The following is a 12,772-nucleotide window of genomic DNA, read 5'->3' as shown; positions in this document are numbered from 1 at the left end:
GCAGCACTCTCAACAATAGCCAAATTATGGAAAGAGCCTAAATGTCCATCAACTGATGAATGGATAAAGAAATTGTGGTTTATATACACAATGGAGTACTACATGGCAATGAGAAAGAACGAAATATGGCCCTTTGTAGCAACGTGGATGGAACTGGAGAGTGTGATGCTAAGTGAAATAAGCCATACAGAGAAAGACAGATATCATATGGTTTCACTCTTATGTGGATCCTGAGAAACTTAACAGAAACCCATGGGGGAGGTGAAGGAAAAAAAAAAAAAAAGAGGTTAGAGTGGGAGAGAGCCAAAGCATAAGAGACTCTTAAAAACTGAGAACAAACTGAGGGTTGATGGGGGGGGGGGGGGGAGGGTGGGTGATGGGGATTGAGGAGGGCACCTTTTGGGATGAGCACTGGGTGTTGTATGGAAACCAATTTGACAATAAATTTCATATATTGAAAAAAATAAAAATAAAAAAATAAAGTACTGTTGGTATTTTTAATGTGATCACACATTTTTAGATTAATTTAGGGAGAACTGATCTCATAATATTAAATCTTCCCATTAAAGAGTAAGATCTCTTAATTATGTCTCTGTACATAATTCTTTAAATGCAAAAATCTACCAAGTGAATAACTATCAATATTCAAATATCTATCAATTGCAAAAGGGATGCTTGCAAAATGATTTCTTACCTACCAAAACCTCCTAGTAAAGATTATCCTTGAGTAAATATCAACAGATGTTCACAGAAACCTTCTTTAAGAGCCAACTATAGTTGATGCCAAAGTATAGAGATACTTTGTATTCTCATAAGATCACCATGAAAGAAATGTTACTTTCCTCAAAAGGCTACAAATTACGGAGCACCAGGGTGGCTCAGTTGGGACAACTTCAGCTCACGTCATGATCTCAGGGTTCATGAGTTGGAGCCCCACATCTGGCTCTGTGCTGACAGCTCAGAGCCTAGAGCCTGCTTTGGATTCTGTGTCTCCTTCTCTCTCTCTCTGCCCCTCCCCCACTCACACTGTCTCTCTCTCTCTCTCTCAAAAATGAATAAACGTTAAAAAAAAATTTTTTAAGGCTACAAATTATGCTTGCCAACCCTCCTGCTGGATTGAGGAAGTATCTTTTATCAGAGTTGGGAGGAGGGGGTGAGAGAGGAGGGGGAGTGAGAAGAAGGTGTTAAAAACTGTATAAGATCAAAGTCCTATCCTCAAATGACTTTAGATTTAAGTAGGAAAAAAAAAACATAAAAAATAGGTACAAGACCACCTTCTTCAGGTCCTTTGCTTAACTTTTTCCTCCCATAGCTCCATTTTAAGAGGAATTAAAAACAAACAAACAAACAAACACAGAAGGAAAATATAGCTGCGGCTCCTGGGTGGCTCAGTCAATTGGGCATCCAACTTTTTTTTTTTTCCCTTGAGTGTCCAACTCTTGATTTCAGCTCAGGTCATGATCCCAGGGTTGTGGGATCAAGCTCTACGTTGGGCTCCATGTTGAGCAGAAGAGCCTGCTTGAAATTCTTTCTCTCTCCCCCACCCTCCCCCCCCCCACTTCCCAACTCATGCAGGTGCACACTCTCCAAGAAAAGAAAGAAAGAAAGAAAGAAAGAAAGAAAGAAAGAAAGAAAGAAAGAAAGAAGAAAGAAAGAAAGAAGAAAGGAAAAGAAAAGAAAGAGGGAGGGAGGGGGGAGGGAGGGAGGAAGAAAATATGGCTAAATCCTCTGGAAAGGTCAAGTTTTATGCTAATAAGTCTCTGAAATGATCTTATAGAGAATGAAATTTCTAGAAAGTTATAATCTGGAAGAATAAGGTATCTAAGAGTAAAAGTCTAAGACTGCCTGTAGAGTTAGTTAAGGATAGAGACAAAGTTTAATGGCTGTTCACTCTTAGAAAATGAACCAATTCCCAAGGTAATGCATATCTGCCAGCATAAGCAAGAAATATAAAATTTAAACTGCAATCTAAACCTTCCCTCATATTGGACGATAGCCATAATGATTCCAATGAAACAAATTCAGCATTTAGATTATAATTTGTTTCAGTAATAGTTGAAAAGATTAGGGATATAAATATAGTATTGAATCTGGAAGGTAGAAAAATAATAGGTTGGGAATCATCCCAAGCTCCTCCTTATTACATCCTGAAAAGAAGATATAATAAAACATCAAAGCATCTTATACAGAGTATTGACATTCTATCATAAAAGATAACTTAAAGGTAGTTATGATTATGCAATATATGCTCATTCCTGAATCCATGACTGCTCTGTCCAGTAAAAGCATTTGGGAAATTTGGAACGCAGAAGTGAGTCACTTTCTGTAATATCAGGTAGATTGCTAAGCTTTATAATCAGTGTAGACTCTGATAAGTAAAACAATACATTTTATTACTAATTCTGCCTCCATTTCTTTAAGTAAACCCTGGTCCAGACCTCAAAACTTTTGTTTGCAAAGGAAAACGGTCCAGGAATAAGCTCAGGCAATAGCTCACATGAAAGAAAATGTCCTGTGGTAAGTCTTCTTTCTTTATACCACAGCATCCACTTTCACGTTGTTGTATTTTATTTCATGCTTTTTTGATTGCCATCAATCAGAAGGACAATTCTATTCTTTGTTTGATAACTGGTCTATGCTTCCAAAAGTGAAGAGCTCAGTGAAACAGAAGCTGCAGCAGTTGAGAACCAGGTCACAAATGTGAATGAGACAAAGTGAGAAATGGCTCTGAAGCTTAACAAACCAAGAAATACTAGATGCAGGTGATGCAGAACAGGCAGAAGGACACAGTAAGGACAATAAAGCCTCATACTCAAAAGAGTAGAAAGATCAAACTGAAGAAATAAACATTTTAAAATTTTTTTTTTTTTCAACATTTTTTATTTATTTTTGGGACAGAGAGAGACAGAGCATGAACGGGGGAGGGGCAGAGAGAGAGGGAGACACAGAATCGGAAACAGGCTCCAGGCTCCGAGCCATCAGCCCAGAGCCCGACGCGGGGCTCGAACTCACGGACCGCGAGATCGTGACCTGGCTGAAGTCGGACGCTTAACCGACTGCGCCACCCAGGCGCCCCAGAAATAAACATTTTTAAAGAAATTAAGTTTTTCTACTTTTATGAACAATTAGTATATGATTTATTTGCCAAAAAAAAAAAAAAGTCTTCTGCAGCATAGTAGCAGATCCAGTAGATCACAATTTGTGAACAGCCATTAGAATTAGCACAGTAAAGTTCCCTGTCATTCTTTTGCAACTAGATACAAATCTTTCATAATTAAAAAAAAAAAATCTATTTTTATATAATAATGGATGTCAAGTGAAGTGGGTTTGGGGGGGTTAAGTTTATTTATATATTTTTGAGAGAGAGAGAGAGCCTGTGCACATATGCAAGGGGCGGGGGAGGGAGAGAGAGAGGGAGGGAGGGAGGGAGGGAGGGAGAGGGAGAGACAGAGACAGAGAGAGAGAGAAAGAGAGAGAAAGAGGGAGGGAGGGAAAGAGAATCCCAATCAGGCTCCACAATATCAGTACAGAGCCCCATTCAGGGCAAGAACTCACCAACCATGAGACATCAAGAGTCAGACACTCAACAGACTAAGCCACCCAGGTGGCCCTCAAGTGAGTTTTTTTAAGTTTTTTAAAGATGTTTCAATCAAGTAAACATCACATCTATTCCCTTTCTAAATTTCTTTTCTCCCCTCTTTTAGTGAAAAACTAGAAAGGAACGAGGGAAGGGGGCTCAGCATTATAAAATCCACTACTATACCTGGGATAAGAAGCATTCCAAAAGATTTCAAAAGAGAAAGAAAATAAAGAAAATGGCAGAGATGTTATTTCATAATATGCATGCACTCAATTTTTTATTCTTTTATCTACATATAAAAGCTAAAATTTTATGATCTCCCGGAGTTCCAATTTGAAATTATGTCCTGCACTACAGACTAAACAAAATTTTTTTTACTACAGCAGTCCCAAAGAAAGAGATCCTACACCCACCAAAAAACTTAAATATCACCGACTCCTCCTTTTCCATTACCTTCCATTTCCTCCCATCAAGTTGTCTCAGTTTTACTTCTGAAACACTGCTAAGTCATCTACTCATCTCCACTGCCACTGGGATGTCCCAATCCAGATGGATTTTTAGATTAAACTCCTATAACAGCACCCTAGCTGATCTGTTTCTATCCTTGTCCTCCTCTACTCAATCTCCACAGGCAGCACACGTGAGCCTCTTAACTTAAATCTCATCATGCCATTCTTCCACTAAAACCTTTACAAGCTTCCCATTTCACCCAAAATGAAATTCAAACTCCTAGCACCAGGACCCTCCCATGATCCAGAACCTATCTGATTCTGCAAGCATACTTCCTGTCACTCTCTCCATCACAGACCCTCAAATAAGTCATGCTCTCTTCCATTACACAGCCTTTGTATTTTCTGTTCTCTCTTCCTATAAAGATCTTCCCTTATCCATACCCCTTCTTAAAAATCTTCAATGACTTCCTATCACTCCTAGATTAAGTCCTGAAGTCATTATCATGGACTATGAAGCCCTTAAGAAATATCCCTTGCCTAACTATCCAGACTTTCCCTATAATCCAGTCTTTGGCCTTCTTTCAATTCTTTAAACCTTCCACGGTCTATCCACCTCAGGGTCTTTATATATGCTGTTCCTTCTCCCTAACAGACTATCCACTCCCCTGTCACACCACCCTTAATACACATAATCATTCTTTGCATCTCAAACTCAAAGATCACTTTTCAGGGAGGCTATGGTAAGCAGAGTTCTAAAACTATCTCTCTCCCTCCCCAAGATTTCCATCCTCCAGTTATACAATCAAACAGTAATCTAGGTACTGCTGTGAAGGGACTTTGCAAATATAATTAAGTATTACTCAGATTTTAAGCAAGGGAGATTATCCTGGATTATCCTGGTGGGTCTAATATAATCAGTTAAACCCTTAAAGACAAAGCTTTCTCTGAGTTGAGGGCAGAATTGGAAGTCAGAGAGATACAGCACAAGTCAGCAAACAACCTGACTAAACCTTGAAGATTCTCCCCACAGAGACTCCAAATAAGATCCCGGTCCAGCTGATTGATTACTTTGATTTAGGCCTGCAAGACTCTAAGCAGAGAACCCAGTCAAGCCACCTGGATCTACACAAACTGTGATACAATAGATGGGTGTTGCTCTAAGCTGCTAAATTGGTGGCAACAATAGAAAATGAATACAAAGGCTCTTCCCTGACCCCCACCTCCATCCCAGACTGGGTTAGGGTCTCTGTTAAGTGTTTCCATAGCATGTGACACTTCTCTTTAGGATATTCATCATACTTACTAATTGATATATGCAGTCTAAAACCTATAGTCAAAGATTTTGTATTTTTGTATACCATACACCATTATAATCTAGTACCTACAAAATTGGTACCCATAAATACCAAGAATTGGTACCAATTTTTTATTCAATTGCCTCAAAAGTCAATCATTACACACTTTCAGTAAAGGCCTATATTATAAAATATTTCTATAATAAGGGTCAATTGCTTTATAGCAGTGACTAAGACAGGGGAAGAGAGACAGGATGAATGGAATATATTCGGAATTACTGGGTCAGTTGTTCTTTTTATTTTACAAACCCTCCCTCACTTACCACTACCCACAATCTGAGATGCCCACTCTATGCCCTATTACCCTAGGGAAGCATGATCATCTATTAGAGAATCACAAAAGATTCCCACCTAGAGTCATTATTACTAATGTCACTGAGTTAGATTCCTCAGATATGCAGAACTGTAAATTAAAGTTTAAAACAGTTGGTTTACTTTTTTAAAGAAATACTTTTCAAAATGAAAAACAAACAAACAAATTTACTCAAACTGAGACATTATTATTTCATACTAAAGAGAGACTTAATATATTTAAGCCATCTGGTCAAAAAGAGGAAAAGTCAACTAAAAGAACAATTTACTTACATCAATGGGAAAGCAAAAAATGGAAGTGTCATGGCAAGTCTTGCTGTAAATTCATCAGGAAGATACCACAAGTATACAATTAAACATGTAAACAGATAGAGAATTGAAGAGTAGAGAATTAATCTTCCAACCCATAATTTTTGTAATCTCTGATTTTTTTCCCTAAATTCTTCCAATGCTTGAATTTCCTGTTAAGAGAGAATTATTCTATATTATTGAAGCGAATCTCAAATTTCATAAAGAAATCAAAATGTTAACAAAAAATTTTAACATTTTAGAGAGGTTATAAAGAAATAATTCTTAAAAGTCAATGAAATATAAGACCTTAATATTTTTAAATAGAACATATGAAAAAGAAAATTTTAAATGAGGCTAAAAACATGAAATGCCTATTCTGACAAGTTACTCTTTTTTTTTTTTTTTTTTTTTTTTTTTGGGACAGAGAGAGACAAAGCATGAACGGGGCAGGGGCAGAGAGAGAGGGAGACACAGAATCGGAAACAGGCTCCAGGCTCCGAGCCATCAGCCCAGAGCCTGACGCGGGGCTCGAACTCACGGACCGCGAGATCGTGACCTGGCTGAAGTCGGACGCTTAACCGACTGCGCCACCCAGGCGCCCCGACAAGTTACTCTTAAATGCAAAATTAAGATACTGTTTTTAACCTACCAAATTAGCAAAGATCAAGCATGAAATTGACATCAATAAATAGTATTTATTAAACTAAACAAGTAATAATTCCCTTTTATAAGGTCTAAAAAAATCTGGCTATATAAAGAAAGAATGAATAGGGGCGCCTGGGTGGCGCAGTCGGTTAAGCGTCCGACTTCAGCCAGGTCACGATCTCGCGGTCCGGTCCGTGAGTTCGAGCCCCGCGTCAGGCTCTGGGCTGATGGCTCGGAGCCTGGAGCCTGTTTCCGATTCTGTGTCTCCCTCTCTCTCTGCCCCTCCCCCGTTCATGCTCTGTCTCTCTCTGTCCCAAAAATAAAAAAAAAATAAAAATAAAAAACGTTGAAAAAAAAAAATTTTTTTTTAAAAATAAAAAAAAAATAATAAAAAAAAAGAAAGAATGAATAAAAACTGGGGTGCCTGGGTGGCTCAGCTGGTTAAGCATCCAACTCTTGGTTTCGGCTCAAGTCATGATCTCACAGTTTCGTGAGTTCAAGCTCCATGTCAGGCTCTGTGATGACAGTGTGGAGCCTGCTTGGGATTCTCTGTCTCCCTCTCTCTCTGCCCTTTGCCCACCTGGGCTGTCTCTGTCTCTCTTAAAATAAATAAATGAAATTAAAAAAAAAAAAAAAAAAGGAATAAAAATTAAAACAGTGACCCATACTAGATTCTTTCAATCTATTCATCACTCTTAATATTCCTAAGGAATAACCATTTTTGATAATAGAAAGTAAAAAAAGCTGTGAAGTTTGTGTACTGATAAAAATTGTTGCAGACCACCTTATAATCTACTTTATCCTATCTGTAACATTGATTTATGCCATGCTATGCATCTAATTCCATTCTAACAGGTTCTATTGACACAGGCTTCTTAAGTCACTGATTCACTCTGAATTTTTTTGAAATAATGTAACATTAAAGTCCTCAGGCTTACTCTATATTATCTCTAATTCCCAAAGCAGATCCAGTCTCCAAAATACTACACATATACTATAATAATATTTATGTAATACCTAAAATGAATTAAAACACCCCAGAGCTAAAAAACATACCTTATCTATATTTTCCAGAACTTCTACAGTTGACGGTTTTGTCTGTTATAAAAACAGATGAGACATTGAAACTTGTTATTGCAAACTTAGATACATTTTGATTTATAAAATCATAAAAGCACATTTTAATTCAAAATTAAGCTTTTTCAAATATTGTTAGACAATGTATACTCCTATTTATTTATAAATAACATTTAGATTTAAATAAAAATTATAATTATAAAGAGAACTACGTAAGATTAAAGAAACAAGCATTTTCCTACTTTACTTTTTAGCCTGAGTACTTTCAACTCTGATAGTTCATTTTTTACCATTCTTAATCCCAGAACATACTTTTATAGAGAAAAAGAAATTCTCCTCCAAGAAAAATTTTCTTAGACATGATTATTCAAAAGAACTCCTACATTAAAAAATTCAAGATTAAAGATGGTCTGATTTACTATTGCTAAAAGTTCATTTAGGACTCTGGAAGTCAAAATCAATAGGCTACCTTCATTCTGAATTCCTACGTTTCTGAAGATTAGATTTTAAAAAGGCACCTAAGAATACTTCATTATAGCAGAGCTTGTTTGTTAAAAATATTTTTTATACACCCCGAATAAAAACCAGCCAAAATGTCTCATACAACACTTGTGAAACCATTTACCAATTATGTACTCAATAATATAAGAGGATAATGAATATCAATTCATTGCAGTTCCCATAAGAGTTGTTAACATTAGGTTGAACCATATGAAATTGCTTTTTATGTAAGTCAAAACTGTTGAATATTGGTAATTTCGTATGATTCAACCTAACAAAGACAAAGAAAAAATAGGCAAATTTGATCCTCAAGCAGAACTGTAATAGAGTTTTAAAGGAAAGAGCAAGGAGTCCATGGAATACCAAAACAAAGCAGTTTCAGTAACAGTCCAAAAACTAGTATACCAAGCATTTCTAGGCTCCATTATTATACTAAAAAGGAATTAAAAATAAGCAAAGTAGTTTGTCTGAGATTACATTATCTCCTCTCATATTAGAAAAGAGCATATATTAATATATTTTATATTTTATAGTACTAAATTGGAGATACTTCCTCTAAAGCCTTAACCAATAAAATCAAACTACATTTCAAATTTTGTTTTAAGCCTCTAATTCCTAAAAGTGTATCTAGTATAACTTCAGCAAATATTTATGACAAGCTTTAAGCAAAAAGAGATAGCCTGTAAAATCAGGTATTGTATAGCATACAACTATAATTTCAACCATTTCAACAATAATAATAGTTTCAACTATTTTTCAAATAAGATTGAAATGTAGGCAATATAAGGGAAAAAAGCTAGAAAAGACAGCTATTTTCACATGAATGAAGAAACAAAAATAATTCATAAGTCAAAGTGAAACAATTATTTTAAACAGAGGCATTACATACCTACATGGCAAGCAGAACTATTAAAGTCCAAATATAATTCATAAGAATTATAATTCTTCTAATTCATAAGAAAAGGAAGAAAATTAAATAGAATTAGGGATAATATCAAGCTTTACTCAAGTCTATACTACAAAGGAGACTTTTACAAATAGGTTTATGTGACACTTTACATTAGACTAAGAACTGGCCATAAAGAAAAATAACTTACCTTCCACCGAGAAAATAATCCACCCATCTTTTATTTTTAGAAACTGGGCACAATGATAAATATCATCAATTGTCCAAAGGAATTCACAGCTAGAAAAAAAGCAAGTATTTAAAATTTTTAGGTTAAACACACAGCATACCCACTATAAAATATAAATGTTGCAATACTGCCAAAAAATAACATACAATACTAATTTCTCTGAACTCCACTTATGTGGAATTTTAATTTAGAGAGCCTTGGGATAGAGTCTACCCTTCAAGAAATCCCTTCTTCCAAATCAGGACATATTTAAAAGTAAAAATAAGCTGAAAAGGCTTTTAAATGGCAAGACATTTTAGCAGCGTATATTCATACTACTTTGCAATTTGCTGTTGTTTACAGTAGATCCCCTAATGTTGTAAGAAAAGTTTTATTAAACTACTTTCATTCCACACGCTTAAATACAATATCTCTATCATTCAGCTATCTACCAACTAAACTAGTTATTTGGAATTAGCATTTTACAATGTTTAGCATAACATTATTTTACAAGTAATAACAGAAAGCCAACTGGATTTTGAATAAGAAAATAAGGATTACAAAACTACCTGTGACCTTGAGCAAATCATTTATTGCTTCTGGAGCTTTAATTTTATTTTCTGTAAACTAGACTTACTATACCACCACTTTTCACAGGATAGCCTTCCTTACTACCATTTTACAGATAAGAAAATTAAGTGAAAAGACATTCAGCAATTTTCCCAATAGCTCAGAAGACACATGATTCAAAACCACTCTATCTTCAGACTTCTGGTCTGTTTACTACTGTTCCAACACCCAAATAAACATTTCTCTCTGAAACTGGGTCTAAGTCCCTCAAGTCAGTTGACCTTCATGTCAGTTAGTGTGTATCTAATGTCCTTATTTCAGTCATTTTTCTAGTATTCTCAAATGTATTATAATATTACCATATGGATAAAAATGTTATCAGCAATCTTAGGTTCTAAATCAATTTACCAGTCAATAATTATACAAGTTTTTACTCTTTTAAGTTGAAAGAGTAAAAATATACTTTCAAATTTACACACTTTTACCAGGTGTAGTTATATACTGCCAATGTATAAAACTACTTCATTTCCACACACAAAAAAAGTTAGGCCATAATTCTTACATTTTTTAAAACCATTAATGTAATCACAAAATAATACCAGTACCAAGTAAATACATTCACTCTGTGACACTATTTGTAGACTGGAATTAGCATAAGGCATACCCATCTTGGACTTTCTTGGGTAGAGAAGTAACAAAGAGCCTAATTATGAAATACTTTCACTTACAAAGCGATTTCTAGTACCAGATATACCAATAATCTGTCCTGAAATTTTCTGGTGTTTATAAATATAATGAATGTTACCCGCCACATTTAAGTTGCAACCTAAATATTATTAATCCTTCAATATTAACTAAGTATTCAAATTTCTAAAGTGCAGTTTTAGGAAATCCTGGAACTTTAATGAATAAAAGTATAAATTTCTCAGTTAAAACATTAAATAGATCTCAAAACCTTCTGAAGATGCTAAAAATACTAAGAAAGGTGACTGGGTGGGGGTGGATTTACATGAGCCACTTAACTTGGTATTTTCAAAGTATATAGTAATTCTCTACTATTCGGGAATTAATTGTATGCTGTCAAGCACAGTGTTTTGCACACAACCGGTCTACACGTTTTGGTTTCTAACAATTATATGCCTCCAAGTTAAGTTTGTAGCCATCACAAGTCAGGATTTTTAATACTTAAAAGTAATCACAGGGGTGTCTGCTGGCTCAGTTGGTAGAGCATGGGACTCCTGATCTTGGGGTCATGAGTTTGAGCCCCATGTTGGGGGTAGGGTTTACTTAAAAATAAATAATTCTTTAAAATAACATTGAAAAAAAAAAAGTAATGACAACAATAAAGATACCAGTTAAATATTTGGTAAGTACTGCTATTTCTCTAGGAAACCCTAAAACAAATGCCTTACATGACTTTTATTATTTAGATACTACTATCATCCCATTTTACAAATGTTGGAAACTGAGGCTAGGGAAGTAAAGTAATTTGGTCCCCAAAATACTAAGTAGCAGAGCCAGACACAGCATTTTAGTTTTGGCTTTTTATGAAGAAACTAGTTATTCCCAGTAACACAAAATCAGAAATAAAGTCTGCTTTATATAAATTAGATTGGAATATTTATACATAAAATATATGAAAGCACCTCTGACATTCTCAAATAGCTGGTAAACAGAGCTACTGAAGTGGAAAGTAAGTTATAAACACAAGAGACAGTGTTGGTACAGTGGATCATGTAGCCCACGTCTGATTAAATCTGAATGTTTAAATCTGCATGGAAGAGAAGCTAAATGATTTGCCAAATCGTTTTGGCAGCTAGCTCTAGTTAGGGGCAGAACGGATACTAGAAGTCTGCAAGCACTGCTTTTACTTTTTTACTGAATATCACTTCTTAAGTAAGCATAATATGAAATATATGCACAATGTTGCAATTAATATCAATTTTTTGCTTGGAGAACTGTTATGGTGTTAATGAAATAAACTATGAGATTTCTGAAGCAGAGTATTCTGCTTTAGAATTTGTCCTCGAAAACAACATTATGGTAAATAGTCATTAAATGTCATATCCATGCTTTCAGGGTCATAATCAAAGAATGAGTCAACCCTCATTGTTCCAGCAATTTTCCTATCAAATTCCAGTATTGGTTTAAGAAGCTGATTTACCATGGGGCACCTTGGTGGCTCAGTTGGTTAAGCGTCGGACTTCAGCTCAGCTCACATAATCTCATAGTCTGTGAGTTCAAGCCCTGCATCAGGCTCTGTGCTGACAGCTCAGAGGCTGGATCCTGCTTCAGATTCTGTCTCTCTCTCTGCCCCTCCCCCTGCTCACACTCTGTCTCCCTCTCAAAAATAAAATAAAAACATAAAAAAATTAAAATAAAAAAAGAAGCTGATTTGCTATAATACACAACTAATGGTAGTACTTTCCATCAGATATGAAAGCATAACAAAATTAAGTAAATCAACTCTTTATAGCTTTCATTTCATAACTCTTCTGTTTTCCAACTCTTTTTCCCTCCTTGCCATACTCCAATTCCTGTAGCCCATTACTTACTATGAAACCTTGGGCAAATAAGCTATTTAATGTCTCAGTTACTCAGTATCTTCATCTGCAAAAGAGGGATAGTTAAGGACCCTCTTTAAATGTTGAAAGGCTTGGGGCACCTGGGTGGCTCAGCCGGTTAAGCGACCAACTTTGGCTCAGCTCAGGTCATAATCTCACAGTTTGTGGGTTCAAGCACCACATCCGGCTCTGTGCTGACAGCTCAGAACATGGAGCCTGCTTCGAATTCTGTGTCTCCCCCTCTCTCTCTGCCCCTCCCCAACTTGTGCGTGCACACACGTGCTCTCTCTCTCAAAAATAAACATTAAAA

General features: G+C 35.7%; 1 protein-coding gene across 4 annotated transcripts in view; it reads right to left on the bottom strand.

The window, feature by feature from the left end:
- Positions 1–12,772, bottom strand: part of LNPK (lunapark, ER junction formation factor) — a 77,663-nt gene that overhangs the window by 61,297 nt on the left and 3,594 nt on the right. For 3 of the 4 annotated variants that reach the window (XM_058713365.1, XM_058713373.1, XM_058713357.1), the window contains exons 2-4: positions 9,311–9,399; positions 7,692–7,733; positions 5,973–6,160 (exon numbers count right to left, since the gene is read on the bottom strand). In XM_058713365.1, the coding sequence (XP_058569348.1) occupies positions 5,973–6,160; positions 7,692–7,733; positions 9,311–9,337 (257 nt within the window). In that variant the 5' untranslated portion in view covers positions 9,338–9,399. Of the gene's footprint in view, positions 1–5,972; positions 6,161–7,691; positions 7,734–8,155; positions 8,157–9,306; positions 9,400–12,772 lie in introns of all 4 variants that reach the window. The other variant, XM_058713379.1, reaches the window with a different exon arrangement.

This window comes from Neofelis nebulosa, chromosome 2, assembly GCF_028018385.1.
Source record: "Neofelis nebulosa isolate mNeoNeb1 chromosome 2, mNeoNeb1.pri, whole genome shotgun sequence".
In the NCBI taxonomy this organism is placed as follows: Eukaryota; Metazoa; Chordata; class Mammalia; order Carnivora; family Felidae; genus Neofelis; species Neofelis nebulosa.
The sequence above is the reverse complement of the archived record's forward strand: the minus strand, read 5'-3'. Positions and strand labels throughout refer to the sequence as shown.